The 26,703-nt window shown below is 35.5% G+C and overlaps 1 protein-coding gene across 6 annotated transcripts in view; it reads right to left on the bottom strand.

Moving 5' to 3' along the window:
• Nucleotides 1-26,703, bottom strand: part of LOC125669436 (dystrobrevin beta-like) — an 86,398-nt gene that overhangs the window by 45,576 nt on the left and 14,119 nt on the right. For 2 of the 6 annotated variants that reach the window (XM_048903923.2, XM_056163756.1), the window contains exons 2-12: nt 23,884-23,988; nt 21,304-21,384; nt 20,246-20,459; nt 16,917-17,002; nt 13,245-13,396; nt 6,838-6,946; nt 5,937-6,103; nt 5,614-5,744; nt 5,138-5,173; nt 3,496-3,600; nt 2,889-2,991 (exon numbers count right to left, since the gene is read on the bottom strand). In XM_048903923.2, coding sequence (XP_048759880.1) covers nt 2,889-2,991; nt 3,496-3,600; nt 5,138-5,173; nt 5,614-5,744; nt 5,937-6,103; nt 6,838-6,946; nt 13,245-13,396; nt 16,917-17,002; nt 20,246-20,459; nt 21,304-21,384; nt 23,884-23,988 — 1,289 coding nt within the window. Of the gene's footprint in view, nt 1-2,888; nt 2,992-3,495; nt 3,601-5,137; nt 5,174-5,613; nt 5,745-5,936; nt 6,104-6,837; nt 6,947-13,244; nt 13,397-16,916; nt 17,003-20,245; nt 20,460-21,303; nt 21,385-23,883; nt 23,989-24,414; nt 24,659-26,703 lie in introns of those variants that run through there. The other 4 variants (XM_056163758.1, XM_056163757.1, XM_048903922.2 and 1 more) reach the window with 3 other exon arrangements.

Genomic DNA, 26,703 nt, shown 5'->3' on the forward strand with positions numbered 1-26,703 from the left:
TCTCAGAAACTATTAATATTTTGTAATAAGTCATTGAAGCGGAAATGTTCATCTAAACGAGCTTGTTCTTATCAAATCAAAAAGTAGGTCATATGTTACGTAATAAGGGATTTTAAGGGCCAAAATCATAAATAATTGACGCCTCATATCTTGAAAACGACAAATATTTTGAAAAGCATTATTGAACAAAAGTTGTTCAGAATGATAATCTAAACAATATGTACATTTCGTTTTTTCCCTATGTGGCCCCGTTAGGGAGCTACAGTTTGGCCCCTAAATATTTCTTGTAGAGATAACTCGAGAACGGTAAAGAATTTCTAAATACTTGTTGAGCAAAAAATGTTTAAAATGACAAGGCCTTTCTTACGATATCAAGCAAAACGGGCTGGCCCTTTAAATTAGGGGTTCAGAAGGGTCCAAATGTTTTTGAGAATATCTCAGAAACTATTAATATTTTATAATAAGTTGTAGAAACGGAAATGTTCATCTCAACGAGCTTGATCTTATCAAATCAAAAAGTAGGTCATATGTTACGTAATTAGAGATTTTAAGGGCCAAAATCGTAAATATTTGACGCCTCATATCTTTAAAACGACATATTTTTTGAAAAGCATTATTGAACAAAAGTTGTTCAATGTGTCATAACCTATCGATCAATATCAAAAAATGGGTCTGTGGGCCTCATGGCTCGCCTGTAGAGTCGATTTTTGTCGATATCAGTCGATTTCAAAAACTTGTAACTGGTAAATATTTTGTAAGGACATATTGAACAAAAGTTGTTCAGTTTATCGAGATCTATCGATTGATATCAAGAAATAGGCCTATGGTCCTAATGGCTCGCCTGTAGAGTTGATTTTTTGTCGATATCGGTCGATCTCAATAACTTTTTACAGGTAAATATTTTGTAAAGACATATAGAACTAAAGTTGTTGAGTCTATAGAGGGCTAACAAATGACATCAAGAAATAGGCCCGAGGGGCTTATGGCTCGCCTGGAGAGTCGAATTTCAAACGAATTTCACCGCAACTTTGCTTCAGAAGCTTATGATATGAAAAATTGATTATATCTAAAGTGTCTTAAAGTCGGAAACTAAATTGGGACTCATTTGTCTTTTTTTTTTTTTTTAACTCCGAGTGCATCAACAAATTGGACGGAAGACCTACTCGTTGCTCGCAACGAGATCGTGTCTAGTTATTATTATTCTTTTTCTCCGGTACTTTTTTGTCCGGTAGTGTTCTCAGAAACTACAAAAGGGATCGATCTGAAACTTTCCAGGATGATAGTATAGCGTTTGTAGATGTGCATAGTGATAGTCATTTTGTCTGCACGTGCATGCACGCGCGCGCACGTGCACTGCAATTTTGGTACAAAAAATGGAAAATCAGAATATTAAAGGGATCGATATGAAACCTAAATATGATGGTAGTATATCATTTGTAGATATCAAAAATGATATTTATTTTGTCTGCACGCGCACGCATGTGCGTGCACGTGCATTACAAAATTTGTACTCTAACTTTGGAATCAGTCTAACTTTTTTGTTCTTCATTGAAATGGCTTGATATTCATATCATAAGTAGATATTGAGACCCTTAACTGATTTGCATGGTCAAAATTACCAATTTGCACGCGCATGCACGTGCGCTTCATTTTGATTGGATAGTACTAAAACGTCTGTAACTATCTTATTTATGAAGCGAATGAGATGATATTCACAGCATACGTAGACAATATGTGTATCTATATTTTGGTGTAACAAAAAATGCCAACGCACACGCGCATGCAACGTTTCTCAAATGTTCAATATTTAAAGAACGATAACGTTTTTGTTTTTCATCAAATTCTATTGATATTAGGGATTTAGATGTGTCTTGGTACTCCTTACAAATTGCTGTGGTTAGAATTACTGCTCAGCACCTGCATGCACGTGTGCTGAATTCTGATTGGACGATTTTGAAATCGCTATAACTTCCTTATATGTGGTGGAAAGGTTATGAAATTCATACTGTGGGTATATGATACAAATGCCTGTTGAACGACATAAACAAAAATTCGGAATCGTACACGCGTGCGCGTGTATGTACGTGCAACGCTTTATTTCATTTCTTGGTACTGAAATGACCATATTGAACGTACTACATGTAATTAAAGGCTAAAATAAAATGATTTTTTCCTATAGATTCACAAGGACATCAGTTTTTAATTGGGGGAGGTTTGGGGAACATCTGTAACGGTCCCCGTTACAATTAGAACTAGTTTATATTGAAACATTTTTGAAAATATGGTTACATTTACTTATTTTCATAATTTCTTTAAATCAGCTACATAATATAAACAAGTGCAGCATCAAATAAAATTAATTTTGCAAAGCTTCTACATGACCGTACGTCATACTACACGTAAGACCTTTTTGTACAATTGGCACTCAAATAGAGGCCTTGGTTACAAAACGATTCACCAGTACCTGCTTTGACCCTGAAGGTGGCCATATTAGAAAATAAAACTAACCGACATGGGCATTCTGAGAGTATTACTTACTGTACTCAACAGTCTTAACAGTTGCAGAAAACAAATTTTATATAAAAGTCATAACTTTACAGAATGTTAACCATGAAAAAAGCTGAACTTGATCTAAAGTTTCCTGATGGAAATCAACACATTATCTTTCATATCAATATTACAAAGCCAGGACCATGTTTAGAATAGGGAACCACAAAATGGCTGCACGATAAGTCCACACGATATAATTTTCCCCTTGGGTGTGACCCCAAGTTTAAACATAAAGGTACTCCATCTGTCATGCTACTATAGTTACTTACTGTCATAGATTTATCTGCCCTTCTCTGACCACTCAACTCATAAAAGGACTATAAAAGTCAACTACTTGCCGTATTTTCAGCATCTGCTGCAAGTCTGGCTGCGTACCGGGCAATGAGGCGATGTTCGTCGTCCACATGAATAGACTCCACGCTAGCGGTGATCTTTCTGGGACTGAATTGAAAAAACATTCATCTTAACAGATTAAACAGAATTCATCTTAACAAATTAAATAGAATTCATCTAAACAGATTAAATAGAATTCATCTAACAAATTATTTAGAATTCATCTTAACAGATGAATAGACATACATGTACTAGTCATCTCAGCATTTATTGTCTAATAAATAATAAATAACTGAACACCATCTAGTAACCCCCCCCCCCCAAAACAAACAAACCATTAAATCCAATATTTCATCAGAGTATGACTTTTCGAATTTTTGAATGAAAAGTGGAGGATATATACAACAATATTGTGAAATTGAAAACTTTCAAATTTACTTAATTTAGTAAAAAATAAAGCTTTATTGATAAATCAGGCAAGCCACAAGAATGTGGAATTAGTCTTGTAAATAAATTTGAGAATTCTAAATCATGTAAATAAAGTCTTGTGAAATATGATTTCTGGTACTCAGCTCTTACTACAATGATTGTAACTTCAGTGTCTTTTCTGACCTTTTCTGGTTCTCTTCTCCGGTTAGTGGTACAGAGTTGACTGTCTGATTCAGAAGAGAGTCGTGGAAACCATTCCTAGGCGGATGATGATGAGAAGATGGGGGTCTAAAACGAAGGAAGACTGAAATACAACACACTGCATGAAAACCAGTTCTCGCGGATTTAGACACCCGGATCAATTGGCTGTGAATTAATTCACTGCAACAAGCAAAGCTTTTCAAAATAAATTCTGGTGATCAAGGAGGCATACATCTGAGTTGATCATATTGCATGCATGTAATTGCTGATATGCAACTGCATCATACAAATTATTAGTATAAATATATTTACTACTATTAAAAATATATAAAATTAACAGCATACCACACACACACAGTCAGCCAGTATTTAACCAGGGAAATACAAATTGAGTACTTCAAAATATAGTATGCATTGCCCGAGGAAGCCATTGAATCCAGACTATACTATCAGTCTGGACATGCTTGTATAGGATAGGAGGAATAACTCCGGCGTTAATATTAATCTCCACACTGGTTGTATAATAGCGTGGAATTATATTAACTTAATATTACTATTAATACCAAAACGACGATTCCTAACAAGTTCATCACTGGTAGGTCATCCACTGCTTTGTAGGTGTCATTCCTAAAGCCAGAATTATTTCTTATACCTCTATTATTAATTCTCAAATCTCATTGACTGATGGGAAGGCCTTGAAAATTCAATAAATGACTCCAAAATGCACTGTTTACTGCAATAATGACCTCCGATCACTGCAGGTGCATAATATTGACCTATAATCATTGTTAATAATGACCGCTAAATTTGACCGCTAACAAATTGATAAGAAGCAACATTGTAAAAGCAATGATTATGTTGAGTGCATCAATTAAACCCCAATTTTAGGTGGACTAGACTTCCAATAGACAAATTCTGCTCCTTTGCTTGTTATGCACACACTACATCATCATTTTTTGTGCACAATTTGTGTCATGTCTGGATCTGTGATGTACTTAAACAATTATAATCCTGTATGTTCAACTGAGATTATTTGAATATACATGTATGTAATGTTACAGAGGTAGGACTTTAATCAAACTTAGAATTATACAAATTTTTTGTAATAAAGCAGTTTTCTATTTCTAAGATAAAAAAACCCATTTGAATTCTCTTTTGAATTTTAAATTCGGTCCACAATCCCACATCAATGGTAGAGCTTGAAATGACACTACACACAGATCATGTAGAAATCTAAATGTGTGTTACAAATGCAGGATATATATCAGTTTGGGTTTATTTCTTTATCGGTATAATAAAACAATTGATCACCTGTGATCAGATCAACATAGGAAAATGTAAACCCTCAACTGGGTCCACTCGGTGACCTGACTTGACCGTCGCTGCTGTGTGACCTTGTTCAGGTCGGGTCACCTTGTGTACCCGGTCTCGGGTTCACATTTACCCATGTTGACCTGATGACAGGTGATTAATTGTATATTTATAAACTCCATGTTCATGCATAATGCAAGCTGTACAAATTCTGCACCATTCCTTTAACCACTGACAATATAAATGTTACTGACAGACAACAACTTTACACTTGTACTGTGGTTAGAATTTTTGTACAACACTATAAACCTACTTCAGCAATGACATGACTTCTTCGAATGGCAGATTCCTGAAAAGTAAAAGGGGGTAAGCAATAAAAAGCAGGTGCGAGAAAGCAAAGAACTGGATAACGTAAATACAAGTCACTACAAACTCAAAGTCTGTAGTAGTACGAAGCTAGTCATCATTAACATAACACTAAAACTTAGCTGGTGCATTAAATCAAAATTATACAACAAAATAGTTTTATGAATTGCATTTGATTTGCCTATTCTCCAAGTGCTGGTAATTTTATTTCATCTAATCCATAATTTGACATCCATTACTCTAAAGAGAGCTAAATGAGGTTTGAAAAAAAAAGATTTACATTCTAGTTGATTTGGGGGAAAAAAACATTAGCAACTCTCTAGGAAAAGCAAAGAATTAAATGAAATGCATTCAAAGCAAAATTAAGTGTCTAAAAGCTTTGACTGAGAAAAAGAATCCGACTTGTGAAGTTAAGTGACTAACATGATATACGAGAGGTCGATCGTTTTTTCTGGTGTCTCAGGGAATTGTGGGAGTTCTGACTGCGTAGATTTGTTTGGCACACATTTAAATGTCTTCTTCAGGTTGTGTCCTATCTGCTTTGCTGGAGATTTCTGGGTAAGAAAACTGTCCATTAACTCAAAATATTACAAGAATGAATGATTATTACATAACAGTATTGTCAATACTCTCATCTCAAAAGAAATTTGAATACTCTATGCATAATATTCTTATTTACTAATACAGCATGAGGAACTTTTAAAACAATTAACATTTTTACTTCTTCAAATTGTAAACTGCCTTACATAGACTGTAAATTCCTTCATCTGATGGTCGTTGCTATGGTTACCAGAAGTACGCCCCCTCCAGAAGCAGTCTTGGCACAATTGGTAGTTGCAGCACCGCTGACATTTGTATCGAAACCCCATAAAGGACTCTCGGTTACACCCCTCACACTGCACCGGATGAAATACTGTAATTTCAATAAAACCGACTAGAAATCTATATATACATGTACATATACTGCAGGAAATCTGACATATCTTTATTACTATTGATCACGCTTATCTGTTGCCATGTCAGATTTACATGTTTTATGGAGACAAAATTTTCATGATCAATTCATTATTTTCATCACAATCAAGTACATAAAATTATACATGAAAACATAATTTTCTTTGAATTAAAACGTGAATTTACAATTGCTGATTAAATTTTCTTTCTCTTAGAAGAAAGAGCGGATTCAAAACATAACATCTGGGGAGTACAGGTGACAACGGAAATTACTGATACAGATGGAAAACCTGATTTTAGCATTTCTCTTTGTTGTGGAGGATATAATAATTGGTGTAGCAAGAGCTTTGTAAGGCAGGGCATATCCCCTGGTAATGAGTGTCTGTAAGCTCTTTCTGAGAAGTTTCATAGTGACCTTAACCTTTTGACCCCAAAATCAATAGGGTTCTTCCTCTCTTGATAACAAAGCTACATTGAAGTATGAAATCAGTTAAGCAAAAATTTGGCCTGTAGAGTGTCTACAAGCTCAGTGTTACACACACTCATGAACAATCAAGTTACTGTACCCCTTAGCTCTCACGCTTAATTGCGAGGGGATAATGAGGCAAAATAAGTTGGAATGGCCAAACTTCAAAGTAAAAAAAAACCAAGTGAGGATGAATTAAAATCTTTCAATAAAATATTGTCACTGACCATTTTCAACCTGTGGCATCCTGCTGAGGATAGGAAGCCACATTAGGCATTGTGGTCCGGGGTCCGCCATCATCACATTCAGGAAATCGTTTACATTCACAGGAGTATTCTGTTTAAACAATAATAAAAATCACAACTTAAAGTCAAAGAATGACATTGCTCAAGTCCAGAAAAAAATTCTTCAAAAGTTGAAAATGAGAGCAGAGGGAATGTAATTAGTGCTGGAGCAAAGCATAGTCATTAGAAATCAATGGGAACCAAAACTTTTCTAGAGGGGGTGGGTGCCTTCTAAGAAATCAGTTTTATAAATCACTTTATTCCAATATGGAATGAAAAAATCTAGAGTGTTGACCCCCCCCCCATGCTTGTTAAATGAGAACATCTAATTTTAAAATGATACTAAATGCATTCCCAGTTGCTTTTCAAGCATGGAAAATGTCAGCCTTGCCTTTGGATGTAACATCATTTCCAAAGCAGACATGGTGAAAAACCTAGGGGTATATTTTGACAGAACACTCAGCATGGAGAAGCAATGCAATACAATTGCTTGATCATGTTCCCAACAAATTCGTCGGATCTGCCATATAAGACCATTCATTACTGTCGATGCTTGCAGAATGCTTGTGAACTCTTTAGTAACATTGCACATTGATAATGCCCTTCTCTATGGAGTTAAAAGTCTTACATAGAAAAAACGTGCACAGACCTCCACAGCACGACTCAAAATGAGGACAGCTAGAAGTGACCATATTACACCGATTATAAAGGAAACTTCATTGGCTTCCAGTGAAGTTCAGGAGTCAATACAAATTACTTCTATGTGTTTTTAAATCTTTACATGGTCTAGCGCCAAAGTATGTTGCGGAGATCATTGAGAGTCACGTCCCAAACTATTCCTTTCGTTCAGAAGCGTCCATGTTATTAACTGTTCCAACTGTTCGGACGAAGACGTATGGTGAACAGCGTTTCAACAAGGCTGCTCCTGTGCTCCAGAACTTGCTTCCAATACATATTAAGAAATCAAACACTATTGACAGTTTTAAAACAAATCTTAAAACTTATCTTTATGACTGTGCATTTAAGTTGTGAATGTATCTGACATTTTTTTTTTATCTGTGTAATATTAAATTCAATATGTGTTTACAAATCTCCGTATTGTATTGTAATTGTTTTTCAAGCATGCAACATAATAATTATAATTTGTTTTTAGATATTCTATATTTGTATGTGTAAATTCCTTTCTCCTTTGATCATTTTTCTTTCCTTAGTTTAAAACATGTACATATTATTAATGGTACACCATTCATAGATTAAAAATAATCTTAAAAAATCAATCATTTTGAAATTAATTTTTCACTTTAAACTTACAAAATGTAATATACAAAATGAAACTGGGACCATTCTTAGCATTAAAATAGACATTCCTTTCAAAAGTTCCCAATAGTTCAACTCAACACAAGACCTCTTCACGTATCCATCCAATATCTAGCTATCAAAGTATACAGCTGACAAAACTGATTCGATGAAGCCACATAGTGAACAACTGGAGATAAAGATGACACAGAGGAGTCTGCCTCCATCATTCGACACATCACTGTGAACAGCATGGGAGGAGTTATTGACCCTGATGTTCAATAACAGAAAAAAATCCAATCAATACCACATACACAGAGATCAAGCTTAATTGGCCAGATATGGGGGAACAATTACAAATCAATGTTTATCTGAGAGGGGGCGAGTTCATAACAGTACAAGGTCAAGTGACTAATTTCCCATTCACAGCAGCAGCCTCACTACTCAGCAACACTGAATGTCAAAGTCTTCATTTGTAGAAATTCTATCAGTCTGTAGATATGTATTCTGAATGCACTGTAAGCCTCTTAAGAAAGGTATACTTAATTACAACTTAATATTTGCAAGCATGTAAGGTTATTCAATAGGATTTTCCTTGTGCAACTTAAAATTACCTAGAATCATAGGATATAGATATTAATGAGGACATGTACAAAAATGAAAAGCTCTTTCCAATACACAGGCATTGTTACAATTATTCCGCAAATGATCGTTGGCAATACTTTGTAAAACCCATTTCCTTCAGGGTTTAAATTCGATTGAAAAGATTCTGAATTTTTTTAAGTCCAAGTCAGTAATGATACATCGTAAATAAAATCTGAAAATTTATGTTTATGGGGAGCGGAGTGGACGGTAAACCCTTGGCTAGAGAAGATGCCAAACTCCAACAAGGTTCATTATAAAATATAACATCACACTCTACAACCATTGTTCCAGTGACTATGACAATAAACTAGAGACAAAATTTTACATGTAGGGCCACAAGTGTTCCCAACAAATAGAAAGTAGACAACAGTGAGTATATATAGTTAAAATGTATTCCCGACAAACAGAAAGTAGAGAACATGAGTAGTAAATGTGTGTTCCTGACAAACAGAAAGTAGAAAACCGTGAGTAGTTAATGTTTGTCACTCTGTGTAACTCACCAAGACGAAATCTCATTCCAATTACCTAAAAGTTGCAGTGTTGTAATTGTTAATGCTTTGTTCACACAATCACGATTCGCGCCATGATTGAAATCATGGTCTTCATCGTGGTGATCTTATCAGATCTTGAGGTCAGTCGTGACAATCGTAAAAAAAATTTTTGACTGTCAAATTTTTTTTCTTCGATCAACACAATTAATTTTCAGTCATTATAATCGCATTAGATCACATTGCATTGAAACAAAGTGCAACATTTCGCATCTAATCGTGCTCCAAAATCGTGGTGATACCAGTCAATTTTTTTTTACATGGTAAATACCAAGCTTTGTTGCGATGTCCCATGACCTATATAAGCATTCAGTAATGCTGCAAATGCCATATTGTCATCAACCTCAACTTCCGCCATTTTTAGTGGTTGTGGGTTGTGTTGTTCACTTTCTAGATGTTAAAAAAAAATGAAGTCAATGATCAATCGGGCTGTATATATACATGTTGCGGTCCAATCGTAGCTCAAACAGCGATCATCTTCGATCCTGATCGTGAAAGACATCGCGATCACAACCGTATCCTAGCTATCACAACATAACACACAGGTTCGTGATTAACATATTGTAACGTATTCGAACGTATCTGCACGTACGCTCACCAAATCAGGAATCCGGATAGTGATGATCGTTTAAGATTGTGGTCCAATTGTGAAATTGATTGGGATAATCTTATCATGACGTATGTAATCGTATCTGAAAGGGTAATCAGATCGTGACAACAGAAATGTATCTATTGTGACCTAACGGGGTCACCGAACAACAAATTGTATAAGAACGTATTAACTCACATCATCTCGTATCAAAACCTGAAATTCCAGAAAACTTCTGAGATCAGCTACAAATGGTCAATCGTGGCGTTCGTAGTGGATCGCCTGATAGTGTGAACCAGGCATAAGCAAAATGTGACAAAACCTTAGTTTGGTGCACAGCACATATGTGCCCAATAAACAGAAAGTATTGAATTCTGGGATATGTCACATGGTATTTACTTACTTGGATGAAACCAAAACCTGCAGAGTATAGTTGCTGAGAAAATCATATTTTATCTTAAGGCACATGTTTTCTCCAATATACAAATATGTTGCATGATATAACACACCAAAGCATACCCTCATGCTAGTTACCAAAAAGCTGCAGTGGTTGCTGAGAAACTGTAACAAATGTTTTCACTTTTCAATGCAGTTCCAGTCCTGATTTTTTTAGGGTCTGTAGGGGGCCAAAATAAGGCCCCATCTCCAATGTTAAAAATCAGGTATTTTTCCCAATTTTGGCTTTGAAATTCCCAAACAATGAAAACAAATCAAGCAGGGTAGCCTAATCGTTCATAAATCTTCTTCACAGGCCCACATATTACAATTTTTGCTTCAAAATTGTTAAGTAAACCTAATTTTCTGACCTCTGCTTATTTGAATGAGGTAAACTTTGACCCAATCTAATTAAAATTAGATCTTCCATCCGCTCCCCAGTTTTCGATACGTCCACGCGACGTATCGAAAACTGGGGAGCGGATGGAAGATCTAATTTTAATTAGATTGACTTTGACCACATTGAAAGTCAGAAGGAGCCCAATAACTCCTTAATGCACTCTGGATTGGTTTTCTCCCTACTTCTTTGTATGAAACATTTTACCCCAATTTCAAGCAAATGTCCCTATTTTCCCAATTGGAAAGGCCCAGGCCCTTGAAATCAAGACCTTAAAAAAACCTGGCAGGTGACAATTATGTGATGCAAAACTGTATCATCCTCACCCTGAGGACACCATCTACCAATTACTAAAATCTCTAGTGTGAAAACATGTGACAAAAGTCTTAAAAGGTGAAATGAAAATTGCTTCTTAAAGCTGAACATACATGTACGTGCTATGAATCTTCTAATAAATCACACAATATAGCTGACCAAGAGAAATAGAATAAACCCAAAACAGTAAATACTGAAGATGTCATAAGGAAACTCTTCAGGAAAAGCAGGCAACGGACAGATCCAGAAGCCTGTTTAAAGAAATGTCTTACAACTAAAACATGTATTTCAAAGTCATCAAAAATGTTTCCATGTATATAAAATTTAGAAAAATATGGATGTTTGAATTCTTTCTCTTCATTCTATTAAATTTATTATAATAAATCTTAAATTGAAAAATGTTCAACATTAAATAACAACTAAGTAATCCAAAATTAGTATATTTGGTCTTTTAAGGAGGAATATATCACACCAGAGAAATCTGATACGGATGGAAAGAGATTTGTACAATAATATTTTGAAATTGAAAACTTTCAAATGCAGTTTTAGCAAAAGTAATCTGAAAAATAAAATGCACCGTTCCTAGCAAAAAAGACCGTTATCTTATCCAACAATATTTTTCAAAAAACGTCATAATGAAAAAACGTGACATCAGATTTTGCATATTTGTAAAGAAAAAGGTCATGATTACCAATCATAAGTTGGTTGTTATCTTTGATTGACTGTAATATTTTAACGACAATCAATATTGCTCTAATATTTAGAGGGATTGTTCTCTAGAGTTCACCCTTTATCACTAAAATACTTAAGGGCCCTTTTTGTTAGGAATGGCTCATAAAGGTAAAGGACTACCTGCTCTTTCTAGATATCCATTTAATTAATAGTTTCAATTTAGCACAAAGAAGATGTAATTTAAGTGTTTTACACATAAACACTATATAACAAGTTTGGCCCCGCCCTGAGGTCAGAACCCCTACCCCAGGGATCATGAAATTTACAATTTGGTAGAGGCCTTCCTGCTCTACATCACTATGCATTTAGTTTTTCTTACACATATGCAGTTGTAGAGAGGACAATTTCTGAAAATTGGTCAATCTTTAGTAGTTTTTGCTCCGCCCCTAAGGCCCCAGGGGTGCAAGAGTCCTGAAATTTTCAATATATATCCCCCTTGTCCCAAAGATGCTGAATACCAAATTTGAAAAGAATTGGAATGGTAGTTATCAAGAAGTTAAAAATTTCTATTGTTAATGTACAACGGATGTCACATGACGACAGATGACAACCAATATTGCAATAGGTCACCTCAGTTTACCTAAAAACTGTTTAAAGACCCCCCCCCTCCCCCTTATGAAAAAAATACCATCTACATGTAGTTTCTTCATGGATCACTGGATGTGGTCAGAACTCATCTATAATGGTCATTGTTATTTACCTGGCCAAGAGATCAGGGTGTTGTATATACTTTTGATGAACACAGGACATGTCTCAGGACTGTCTGCAAATTTTCTGTGGTCATAGTGATTGTATAATGGTTGTATTCCGAACAGGTAGCTGACACAGTCTACACCCACCCCCTCTTTCTCTTTCATTGACTCAATGAATAATTTCTTTTATAAATATAGAGGTACATGTATCATAAATTGTGTAATTTATAATGCATGTATATATAGAGCGGGGGTACAATTATGTTAAAATTGCATTGTTCAGGGGTCTTTTTTTTTAATATTTTAGATTAATTTACGAGAAAATAGCAATTGTGGACATGTCAACGCTATCAAACTCAGGTGTATTGGACTTCCTAAAGATCTAAAGAATCACAGTAAGTATTGGCTGTTATTGTTATCAAAACACCTCACTTGGGTAGCTCCAGGCCACAGTCTCCACAGATGTCACTCTACCTGAGATCTATTGTTAAAAGTTTGATTGACAGGCGGCCTACCATTGATCATGATACAGGTAAAATTTGGGGGGGGTGGGGGGGGGGTGTTAACTTAAAATTGAACCACATTAACATATTTCAAGATCTGAAACCTTTTTAGTCTACCCCAATCACAGTATTATTATAATGTTTGAACTGCATGCAGCAAGACAAGCTGGTTTTTTTAATGATAATATAGACGCTTACTTTATCAAAGCAGCTTTTAGGAGCTGTTTCATTATATCCAAAGGACGGCCCCTCAAACATGGCTGCTGGAAGGGCAAGCAGGGCCCTGAGGTAGTCCTCAAATCGATGCCACACCATGTTACCGCTCGAGTCTGATATCTGGGTGAAGATATCTGAAAACAGAGATCTCTAATGGTCACAGAAAACAGGCCCTGAAAAATCAACACATTTAATATGCTTCTGGGACAACTGTTTCTAATGAATTCTGAACACATTATAATATATAAAATTGTGTTCTTCTAAATGTATGCCTAAAAGCTTAGGAATCAAAACCTTAAAGCCTTATCAGATTTCATATCTGGAACCAGCATCCACATAATGTACATTGCTTGACTTTACGGGGGAGAAATGTAATATAAATTTCACAGACACAAGACTTTTACACCAAAATCTGAAACTGGGATCACTGCCTATGAATTAAAAACAGTGACAATAACAATTTGATTTGGAGTTAATGCCGACTTCTGATAACACTCGCACTGATACATTACAACGATTCATTATTTCCAAATAGAATTCCAAAACCTAGTTTTTACTGAAGAATACAGTCCAATGACAATTCATTATATCTCGTAACTTGCGTATACATGCCTTCTTCTATGGAATTCATTCAATCGAGGATTGCATGTCTACTCAATCATTGCACTCTGTAATGAAGATAACTACACTTCTACTAGGAAATAAAAAGTTTTATTGTACCGGCTTTCAGGATCATAAAACAGAATTAAACTTCAATCAACATTTCCATTACATCTGATGGCTAGATGCTGATAGCTGCTGTAAAATTAAGACTCAAAATTTGTAATGAAGAGTGCTGTGGTGATATAATTTGTAATGAAGAGTGCAGTGGTGATATAATTTTACACACTATTTTATGTTAGATTGCTGTAAGATTCTAACACAGAATACAGACTTGGGATCTCAAACTGTTTTATGATCCCGGGGTCAGGATTTGTGCTGTGCCAGAGTGTGTGCCCTGTCAATATGTCCTATCATTGCAATGAATAATTCAGCAGAATGTCTTAATCTCCTACTCAGCTTTTTAAGAATTGAAATAAACGCAAAAATCAAAAGGAGAATGACACCCACAAAATTTTGTCAATTGCTGGTTATTTTTGTAAAATCACCCTGCACAGATAGAGCGATTTCTTTCTTATTCCTTTATCACTAACTTTGACCAAACTCATTATCCCCTTTTCCTTCACAAAATTCCACACCATTCACATTGACCAAACTCATAATAATCCCTTTACTCTCACAAATCTGTCATCATCCTCTTTTACAAAACTTCTCGACCCTTTTCAGATTGTTAAATGTATTTCAACTCAGTGTTTGTGTCCAGATCTTTGAAGAAAATTTGGTCCATTTCTAATAAACTTCTGTGATATATACATCAGGGCTATTCCAGCAAAAAACGTATGGGGGGGAGGGACGGCAGCAGATATTTTTTTGGATGGGTGGGGGTGATTTGGGAAAATATATTTGTATGGGTGGTTGTCTTCCAGGTTAAATAAAAAACATGTGTGCCTGTGAATTTTGATAAAAATGAAAACGTATCACGCTACGTTTCTATTATTACAAAAGAAGAAGAAAAGTGGAGCGATTCTACATTAACTTAAGTACGGAAAAAAGATTGATAAATGGGTAGATAACTCAATGTTACCGTAAAACTTTCCCCTCCAAGGTGTTACCCAACGTATTGTACCTGTCCTAAACTACCACCTGTCTAATGCAACCAATGATCATGAGTTTTACAACCTTTTCGTGTAATTTCACCTTTATGAAACGACTGTACATTTTTTCGATTACAACGCGATTCCTACTTTCGATTTCAGTCGAGCATGACTATTCTGGGAATTATTGCCCCTAACACTTTCATTTTAAAATGCGCAGGTAACAGTTCGGCGGTGATCTTGTTTAATCGGCACTCTGAATCAATTATTATACCCAAGCTATCAATTTGTTAACGTGTAATTAACATGCAGCGTTGTGTGAGGTTAATTACCAAAACCCGAGTTGTTGTTTAATTAACAAAATCAAGGATCAGGGAATCACCGTTGTTTCCGAAGGTGTGAATTTCGACAGACTTTGAGATGTGCGGGGTAATTCGGATATGAAATCTCCCACCTGGTATACCATTACGTTTAACAGAGTGGAAAATTTGCCTGATTGCGATATAAATCGGGTAAATATTATGCTTGGGACTGAAATTTTAAATGGAATATTCGCGAGTTTCCCGTAGGCCTACGAGAGATTGTAGGGGGGAAAGTCAAAGGAAAAAGTCACAATCTATATGCATACACTTTGTAATTTAGGGAAATATCTATGTCTAGCACTTAAGTTGCGAGAAAACCTAACTCTTTGAAAAGTTCTTCTCCGTTGCTTGCTTGAATTTGTACACCGTTATACAATGCCATTTTATGTATACATATTGTAACTGATGTAATAAGACACTTGTCTTTTAAAAGCAATAAAGAGAGTAACAATATATGTGAATTTAAATTAAAAGTGGTATAATATATTCATATTTTATTTAGTTATATATCATTTAAAAAAACCAACTTCTTGTTATTTCAACTGTGCAATTAACAAGCACCCAGATCATGACATGAGTAAAAAGGACATGCACATCTAGTCCAGAAATGATATGACAATATCCCACATCATTAGTGAAACTGTTCGTTTATAATAAGCAAACAGAGCTTAGGTTTCTACAACTCGCATGTTTCCAGAGTATACAAAATTAATTGAATTTTTTCTTTCATTTTATATGCTGAGATCATCCTTTTTTTCTCCCTACCAAAATTGCATTGGAAACCAAAATATGTATTTTTTCTGCAATGATTGCTACCTTCATCTTCCGATGAAACAACAAAGAAAGACATTTTATTGTTTATATTTTTTGCATTTTTAAAAATATAAACTAGAATTAAGTTCTAAAATATCATATGGTTGATCCATTTGTTACGTTAAATGAAAGTATTGAATTGTATGGGTGGTGGTGGCAGGGGAGAATCTAATTGTATGGGTGGTGGTAGCAGAGGAAAATTTAATTGTATGGGTGGCTGTCTTAAAAATAAAGTGCCTTCCCTCCCCCCCATATTTTTTTTGCTGGAATAGCCCTCAGGTGATTGAAATTGAAGGTGTATTTGAACCCTTTTTAAAAAATTAACCAATTAATTAAAACATATTTTAATACCGATTTTACAATTTGGAATGCCATACTTGTCATTTTTGAATAAGAATGACAAGTCACAACATGTAGTGATGGCTTTATAGTCAGAGGAGCTTTCAGAGCAACCAACATTTCTAGTCCCAGAATCATGAAACCTCTTATGTCAAGATCTGTGTAACACACACACATTTTGTACACTGTATAGTCATTATAAACAGTCCAGTATACAATGCTTTGTAAAATGACATCATCAGAGTGCAGTTTTACAGTTCATAGGCATCTTTTAAATGTCTGAAATTCTGACCGAAATCTTCCATCTTTTATACGATCCTGGGATCTGGATACAATAAATCGTTACTAATAGTGAGCACGGAGTCTAGATAATTAGTAGTACTTACCCCTCAATTTGTCCATTAAAATAATAAATTAGTATTACTGACAGCTAGTCTGGTACTTACACCTCAGTTTGTCCATTAGCTTCCCTGAACAGAGGTGGGAAAGAGCAACTTTCAGGGAGAAGACGCTCATTCTGCCATAACCCTCTCTACAACAATCAGAACATTTTAATCATTTAATCTGCATAACCCTCTCTACAACAATCAGAACATTTTAATCATTCAATCTGCCATAACCCTCTCTACAACAATCAGAACATTTTAATCATTCAATCTGCATAACCCTCTCTACAACAATCAGAACATTTTAATCATTCAATCTGCATAACCCTCTCTACAACAATCAGAACATTTTAATCATTTAATCTGCATAACCCTCTCTATAAATACAATCAAAACATTTTAATCATTTAATCTGCATAACCCTCTCTAATACAATCAGTAAAGTTAAGTTTTAACATATCATGAACTTTGATAAGTATAACGAAACACGTTCAGAGACAACCAAAATTCTTTGCCCCAAATGCTTCGCTATGCATGTGTTTGACTGAGTACATTTCTCTGAACCCTTATTCAATACCCATATTTTGTGTGTACAATACCAATGACTTGAGGAAACTCAAAGCCCATGGAACATTGGAAAAACTTTGAAAGATCAAAAGTTCCAATACAGACCAACTGCTTCTGTTTTAATACTATGCAATTTAATTCCCCATACTGGGCTACACAATAAGCATCTAAACATCGTCAGTGAAAATATATTCGTGTTTTTGCAGGTAATATCCATTAATCAGCTATCGGCCTTTGAGCAGGGAGGCATTGTTATCGTGCCACACATGCTGTGACATGGGGCCTCAGTTGTTGTGGTCTCATCTGAAGGACCGCCCCATTTAGTTGTCTCTCATGACAAGCAAGGAGTACTGAGGCCCTATTCTAACCCAGATCCCCACAAGACTGCAGGACCTGGCGGTTCGCTATAACCGTGATTTACTGTATATGTTTTCATATGTTTTATATCAGAGTTATCTTTCTTTCCCATTACTTTATTCTTGAATCATCTACCTTTATATGAACTATTTAGAGGATCTTAAAAAGCAATTTTTTCATAGGCCTTAGATAGGTCAATTTGGTGTATTGGGTGAAGCTAGTGAGTGAGAAAAGAAGGTATCGATCTTATTACCGAAAACTATGGTAAGTGTTCGTCCACACCTAATCATGTTCATTAAAATTGAGAAATCCAATGTCAGAGGTAAAACATTTGTGACACTATCTGAACGTTATCATCCAACTTCTCTCAAAAATCTATAATTCTAATTGTTAATTATGATCAATATCACACAATGATGAATTTGAAGTGCACAAGTTGAGTCACTTGCATAAATAACCAATTAACAAGCTGTGCATTGACTACATAATCAATTTAAAATTCCTCTGTGACAAGAAACCGGGAATGGTGGCTCATATAAACAAACAGTGCTTCAAGTGAACGAGAGTGAAACTAGAGATCGTTTTTTATGAAAAACAAATGTCTCCCCAGCTCCCAAAATTGGAATGCTCCACATGAAACCTCCTCCTCTTAATGTACTGCATTGACAATTGGTATGGAGGAGAAAGCATGTGCAGGAACATAGACATTATGAACTCCAATAAGACACAGAAGTGATCACAAACTATTTTACACACTCCACCCATCAGATTCACTATAACTTTAAGGACAACGATTGGATCCTCCTGTCACTGCAATATGCACATCTGCAAATGGCATGAAGTATTGTACAAAATTTCAAGCCTATCCCATAAGCCATATAGGAGAAGTGTTCACAAGATTTTGTGACAGACAGACAGATGGACAGAAAGTACAAAAACAATATGTCTCCCCTGAAAGTGGGGATACAAAATTCAAAAGAATATGCTTAAAGGCATCCAAACCTTGCTTTCAAATTTGAGAATGATGATTCTGAGAAATTGCGAGTTTGAGATTTCAAAGGTATATTTGCTTTATTAGTGTTATAGGTTAAAAACCTTAGGATTTGGACATTATGATGCGGGATTAAAAAATTGATCCCCAAAATTTACAAAATGTACTGTGCAGACAATTATTGAGGGAAAGATGTGAATAAAAAAGGGGTCTAGTAACTTTATATTACATGATATGACAAATCTGTAGACAACAAGCATATGAATGTTAACAAGAGGCACATGGCCATATTGCTCACCTGGGCAGTAATAGTTGCCCATAAGACTGAGTTCCCAATGTTGTCCTGCCATTGCCCTGAGGTCAAGGCGTGAACAAACCTGAATTTGTACCTCTTCATGAGGAGGTGTAAAATTGCATCCTTGTGGTTCTTGAGAACAAGAAATTCATTATATTCAAAGTACATGTAAATATTTAAATCCCAGCCCCGAGGCTAAAAATTGATTAGACACAAATCTACGCTACATGATGATGCTTGAATATCAATATTACACGATTTCACTCATGTGTCACCCTGGCCATGGATGGGGGAGGGGGATAGTGAGAACACACTTGAATCTACAATACTTGAAAATGACTATTACATGTAAATGATTTCACTCATGTTTCACCCCCTAGCCATGGAGGGGGAATGGGGTGGGGGTGGGAGTGAGGATACACTTGAATCTACAATACTTGAAGATGATTTTAGAATAATTTCCTAATGCATTGGAAAATAATTAATTTTCATGAGTGTTAAATCTTCTTGTTTTTGTACTTGGTAAAATTTTCACAAATTCAAATCTTCCACTTACATTACAAATTGAACTACAACCCCCCCCCCCCCCCCCCAAAAAAAAACACAAAAAAACCACAAAATCTGATCCCAACAAAATTAGTGATCCTCCAGTATTCCTACTCAAAATTTTAAAAAACTTTATAGTCACAATTTGGTTCCATGGGCATTGTGAATAGATCCTCTATATATTAATATATTACCTGCAAATTAACCTGACAAATTTCACTTACAGAATATTCCTATCTACTATAAACCCCTATTAAGACCCTACACTGGCTCCCGGGGTCACAGTTTGAAGAAATTTGAATCTTCATTGACATATAAAAAAGCATTAATGCAAATTTAAGTGTATTTTTTTTTAGTTCTGTGGTTCTTAAGAAAATTTTCTAAACATCTCACCCATTTCCTAATTATCTCCCCTTGGAAAGACATTTATAACCTTTCATTTCAAAACTAAAGCACTTTACTTACCACTGCTTTGTGCCAAGTTTGATTGAAATTGATTGAACTGAAATTGCCCGATTGATTTTTCAAAAAAGAGGTCCATATAATAAAAGCAAAGAGTTTACAGACAGATGGCGATCAGATCAGAAAAGCTGACGTTCAGCTGAGGTAAACAGACGACCTTCTGACACCTACCTGTCGTAGGCTGATATGATCCAATGTAACAATATGTTTACACACTGGTCTGCATTGACTTGCTGTGTAGAAGGAAGACGTTTGTTGAGATTACAGAACAAACTCGAGATGATGGCCTCAACTCGAGATGAGTTCAACTCAGAATCGGGCTCCAGGGTGTTCAAACCATTCTCCCTGAAGGATTCGATGATGTTCCAGATGTCCACTAGGGATACTAAAAGTGGAAAGTTAGGGTTAGAAAACAATTCTAATCTGTCCTCATCATTGATAGGAGGACTGTTGCTACTTCCGATAATCTTATTTTTTTCTCATCCTTTAAAGACAGACCTCAAGATTGGATCAGTATACTGTAGAATTAGTTGACTCTCATTTCACTAGAAGTGCCTCAGTATGAGAACAAATGTGAACTTTAATTACTGCCATCTAACTTTCGTTATTTATATTTAGTAATTTATACACTCGGTGTCACATCATGGTTCCCAACAATGATGGAAGAGGTTTAGAAAGTGGTGTGTCCCTTTGCAGTGTGTATAATTGTAGTATTTTCAAAACTTAGTGTAACTGTAGGTCAAGGACAATATCGTGGAATCATGCATCTACACCAGAGTTTCATTCTGTCTTAGTACTTCCTGTCTGTCCGTCAGTCTGTATGAATATGCAGATTCCACTGTTTAGCCTGTGCTAAATTAAAATACTTATAATTGTTAAACATCCCACTAAAACAGGTCCACACGTGTTTCGTGACTATGACCTTGATCTATTTTCCAAGCACAATTGCAAGGGGACAATTCAATTGAATGTCGAATTAGGTTTGAGTATTCTCAAGTGACATGGTCGACTCACGCAATGTTACAGAATGGACACCTCTGGTCATTAGATAAACTTTATCTGTAACCCGCTGAAAAATTGGAGGCTTTGAACAATGAAACAAATTGACATGTTGGAGTTTCAACGATTTAGAACCCAGACTGGGTGATCCAATCAAGAGACATGTTGGATGGTCCATCAGCAGGGGTATTGACGTTAGACACACAAAAAGTCTTCTTCACGGTACTTACAGTTAGTCTTCTTCTGAATGAACCTCAATTTACAGGCTGTTCTGTAGGTGGCAAATCGAATGACATCAAAATTCTGGGCCCCTACAAATTAACAATATCTTAATAGACAGGGAAAAGTGGCTCACATGAAAGCATGAACGGAAGATGTCTTATATATTGGTTTCCAGACTGACAGTGATATAATCCTAGACATATTATATTGATTTTGAGCAGGATTAGGAAAGTAAATGAAGTGAACAGAAACTGATGTTAAATTATGTATTCAGTTATTGATCAGTTTTATTTTAAAACATTGAAATATACAAAATAAAGTTTTACAAGCTCTGTTGTTGCTTCAGTTTTTCAGTCAATCCGGGTTAGAATAGGACCTTGGTACCCCTTGCCTGTTGTAAGAGGCGACTAAATGGGGCGGTCCTTTGGATGAGACTGCAAAAACCAAAGCCCCTGTCATAGAAGGTGTGGCACGATAAAGATCCCTCCCTGCTCAAAGGCCTTAAGCATGAGCATTATAGGCCTAACTTTTGCAGCCTTTCACCGGCAATGGTGACATCTCCACTTGTGTGAAAATTCTTGAGCAGGATATTAAAAAATATACAACCAAAAAAGAGACCCAAGGGCACATCGCTCACCTGAGTCACTTGGCTCATATCTAAAGATTTTCCCTATATATTTGAATGCAAAACTTTGACCCCCCCCCCTTGTGATCCCATCCTCCCCTGGGGGGGCCATGATTTGAACAAACTTGAATCTGCATTATGTCAGGAAGCTTTCATGTAAATCTCAGCTTTTCTGGCTCAGTGATTCTTGAGAAGAAGATTTTTAAAGATTTTTCCAATATTTGCATGTAAATCTTTGATCACCTATTGTGGCCCCATCCAACCCTCGGGGGCCATGATTTGAACAAACTTGAATCTGCATTATGTCAGGAAGCTTCATGAAAATTTCAGCTTTTCTGGCCCAGTGGTTTTTGAGAAGATTTTTAAACGACACCACCCTATTTTTGCATTTTTGTGATTATCTCCTCTTTGAAAGGGACATGGCCCTTCATTTTAATAAACTTGAAAGCCCTTCACCCAAGGATGCTTTGTGCCAAGTTTGGTTGAAATTGGCCCAGTGGTTCTTGAGAAGAAGATGAAAATGTGTTTACGTCGCCGCCAGACAACGGACAAATTTTGATCAGAAAAGCTCACTTGAGCCTTCGGCTCAGGTGAGCTAAAAACCATCACAATTCAAAGTAACATAATATTGCAGCAATTTCTTGTGAATACTGATGGATATCCCATGGAATTTGCCAAATAGAATATGATACAAAGCATGAAAATCACACGAATATCTTGCAAATAAATATGCATGATACTTGCATATTGGATTTTTTTTTTTATATTATTGCACGATTATGATATTTGCATGAATTTCGAACTAAAAGCATGAAAATTATGGGAACCAATTTTCACTGTGATACATGCACCATTCTGAATAATTTACATTAAACAATATTCAATACTGATTCAGTTTAAAAGTATCAGTCTTTGTTAGATTTACATAGATGGTGAATTATTGATGAAAAGCCACAAATATTAAATACAACCCTAGTTTGCTCAAAAATGCTGAAGTATCCCAAATTGACTTTGGTTTGTAATATGACCGGTGCACTTGCAAGATAAAATTTAGACAAATTGTCCTGTTTTATTAAACACAGGGAAGATAACTCTGTAATTACATTTTTACAATGGGTTAGATTTTTTCTATTATCTTTCACGTACGGGGGTGGGTGGGTGGGTTATATATAATATATATAAAATCTATCTATCATAATTTTCATTATAAACACCTTTATTAACATAAAACATTTAATATTTTTATTTGTAGTGCAACCTCTTTAAAGATATGTCATTTATTTTCTGTAAAGCACAATTCTTAACTGCGACATGCATATTTCAAATTGAAGACAGATTTGGAGCAATATTCACATAAACAGTCCAACTCCAAATCCCTGCAGTGACATAATTTTCACAGACTGACACTGATTCTTCCTCTTTTGAAATGATGCTGGAAAATCAGCAGTACTGTGTCACTCACTTGTACTGAACCCACAGAGAGCAAAGACCTGTCTATAACGAGGATTACAGAAATATTACAAGAATGGGGGCCTTTATTGTAATAAGTCTGTATAGATGTATCCATAATAAGCCAGTATAGATGTATCCATAATAAGCCAGTATAGATGTATCCATAATAAGCCAGTATAGATGTATCCATAATAAGCCAAAGTTGCGTACCTTGGATGCCATCTTATGGTGAAAACTGAATTTTTCCCATGGGCTTTGTTGGTTTTGGGTCTGTATCTTTGAATTTTTTCCCCCCAAATAGACAGATTTCATTGACGTATTACCCCATATTGGGGCGACATAAATTAATATGCAAGCTTCAAATTTACTTGTAAGTTTCCAACATAAATCCTAGTAGTTTGTAGTGTAAAGATGGAGAAAAGATGCTTTTTCATCATAAGATGGCAGGTGAAACTTCGGTTGACTGTTGATGTGTTTAATGTACAGTTTATAAAGTGCAAAATAAACTTACTCATTTCTGTCAGGAGTGTTTTTGAGTCGCGGACAGATTTGGTGGTAGGACTCATATCTTCAAGCATCTGATTTTCATTCTGTATATTCTTCCCATGAACATAACCTGGAAATAATTCGTAAAATATAAACACTTAGAATGATCATAATATTTCAGCAAATTTTACATCTATTCAGATCAAACTGAATGATGCAATAGAATAGATTTCAATCTTAAAATTCCTCCAACTTGCTGAAAATCACAAAAAAAACCCCCAGAATTTATAAAAATGAAAAACTTTAAAAAAAAAATTGTAAAAACAAATATCAAAACATCAAATATTTTCTTGAACACGGCATGAGTCAACTGATCAAAAGACTACGTCATTTCTCCTACAAATGTGAAGAACCATCAAGAGCAACTCCACTGTATTGTCAGCTTTTAGCATCCCCCGACTAGAAGAGCTTAGTCATCGGGTAACTGAAGCATTTCAATACTTTCCTGCTAAATTTCTCCACAAAAAATTTCAATAATTAAAACAAAATCACTTACACATCCAAACTTCATTAAAGCATTTCCACATTACCGATCGGATAACAAACCAGCCGGATGAAAACAGGTGCTCCAGCATTCTGCACCAGTAAGTATCTTACAAGATCATAGGTTCTAATGAGAAAAAAAAAAACTGCCAAGTGTAGAGATCTCAGGCTGATTCTACCAGATGACTCATGTGTGTGTGTGTGTGACAAATTTCTACCTTGATCAGACGTTCTTTGAAATCGGCAATGACAGTGGGAATTCCTAATGCTGACAAGTGGTCCATGCAGTGAGAAAACAGTGACAGATTAATCTTTGCACTTAATTTCTTATGGTTTTTCATTCAATTAAAATGTGATTTGGATGTACTGACAGTGGTGAGAGAGGTTGAAATCAATGCAGAGGCTTTTAGGCATTTTCTTTAAACTCTACATCAAATTAAAAATTGTTCACACCATTGTTAATCACTTAAACATGAATTAGAATGATTAGATAGACAATTTCTTGCAAGGTTTGAGTCACCAAAAATAGATAATTGTTTTATTTCAATTATGTAAGAAATTGATGTTTTACTTTTATAACTATATAGTTACTTAATTATCTTAGAAAGTTAGAGGATTTGAGAGAAAATGCCATGGAACAAATTTGGCAGATAGGTAATGGAGACAATACATGCATCTCTCTCGAACAATGTTTAGAAATCGCTGGGTCAACCTACGACAGAAATACAACATACATATTGATTATCAGTCAGGGGCATCTCTGTGTGATAAAAACCGGAGGTTGGTTTAAACAATACCAGACAATTCCCGTTCCCTGTCACACAGTGACTGGACACAGAACCCCCTCACACTGGGGGAATCAATATATCGCCTTATACCGCTACATTACACAAAAATATTGACACTCCGATCGCTTGCCACCAAGTTGTATGTTACATCAAATGACTGTCAAGAGATAGACGTAGTCACAGCGATCCAGCCGGTGTCCATGATCCTCTGATTCTGATTGACAGAGTACAAGTAACCAATCATTTTCAATTAATCTGTTTGACTCGATCTTACTTAAGCTAATTGATACTCAAAAGTTTGAGATATAGATAACATACAACTGCTTGCAATGAAAGGTGAAAATGAGAAAAATTAAATCCATTAAAAAAATTACGGATATTCTGCCATTGTGTCTGTGGAAACACTCGGACAACTGAGAACCAATTGGTAATTCATCATTTAAATAATCATCTATACGAAACATTATCTACAAAGTTCAGCTAGATCTATCCCAAACAGGACCAATATTCACACTCTGCACATTTGTAAATATTTTTTTACCTTGAACTTAGTCCAATGACCTTCGATCAGGGTCAGGGCACACAATGTTCATAATTATGCAACCTTCTGTATCCAGTAGTTTTGATTAAAACATTAAGGCCTGAACATGTAGTCTGATGAAACATCATGAAAAGATGAATTTTAGATGGACACGGTGAAGGGTAGCGTTTACAGGGAGTCCACCCAAACTTGAAATGATTTAACGATGTATCCGTAACCTACTTTTATATATCACACAGGCAACATATAAATTTGTATCGTATGTTTTGTTTTCTTAACCTCCGCCACAGAAGAGTAACAAGTTTTAAAGTCTTATTTTCAAATTCTAGAATTCTTTGTAATTTACTTCTAAATTTTATAGTTTGATAATTCATGCTATGGCCTCCTTGTCTTAAATCATTAGTATCAAGTAGTAAATCAATACATGTACTATTACTTACAAGTTATTGACTGACCGAGCTGAAAGCAAGGTCTGCTTCCGCACAACGATTAAGAAGTGGGCATATCTACCAATATTCAGTCAATAATAGCCTTTTAATTTCATATTTTTCAAATTCGATGCACTTCTAATTCTAAAAATCATTTCCATTTTCAGTTGCAGATTAGTTGTTTCTGTCCATCATTATTTGTAAATAAATGTGACATCACAATCCTGGAGTTTTGTAAGCAGACGGTACATCACAATTTGGTTAGAGTAGTCCCAAGGCTTTTACAGTATGGAATTTTATAGCTCAGTAAAAGCCTAGGAACTCTCTATAGATATCAAAATAAACAATAACTAACATTTAGACATCTATCATTCAGTCTGTCTTCTGTTTTTATGATCCATGTAATGCGTATTGTATACAAAGGCAGTGCTGCAGAATTTCAATCATTTTCACCAATTCATTCTAAGGCCACACTAAATAAACCATGACTCTCACTTTCAAAGCCCATCATCAGGTCTGAGAGACAAGTCAACACTGTCAGCTAT

The sequence above is a fragment of the Ostrea edulis genome, chromosome 4 (assembly GCF_947568905.1).
Source record: "Ostrea edulis chromosome 4, xbOstEdul1.1, whole genome shotgun sequence".
Taxonomy (NCBI): domain Eukaryota; kingdom Metazoa; phylum Mollusca; class Bivalvia; order Ostreida; family Ostreidae; genus Ostrea; species Ostrea edulis.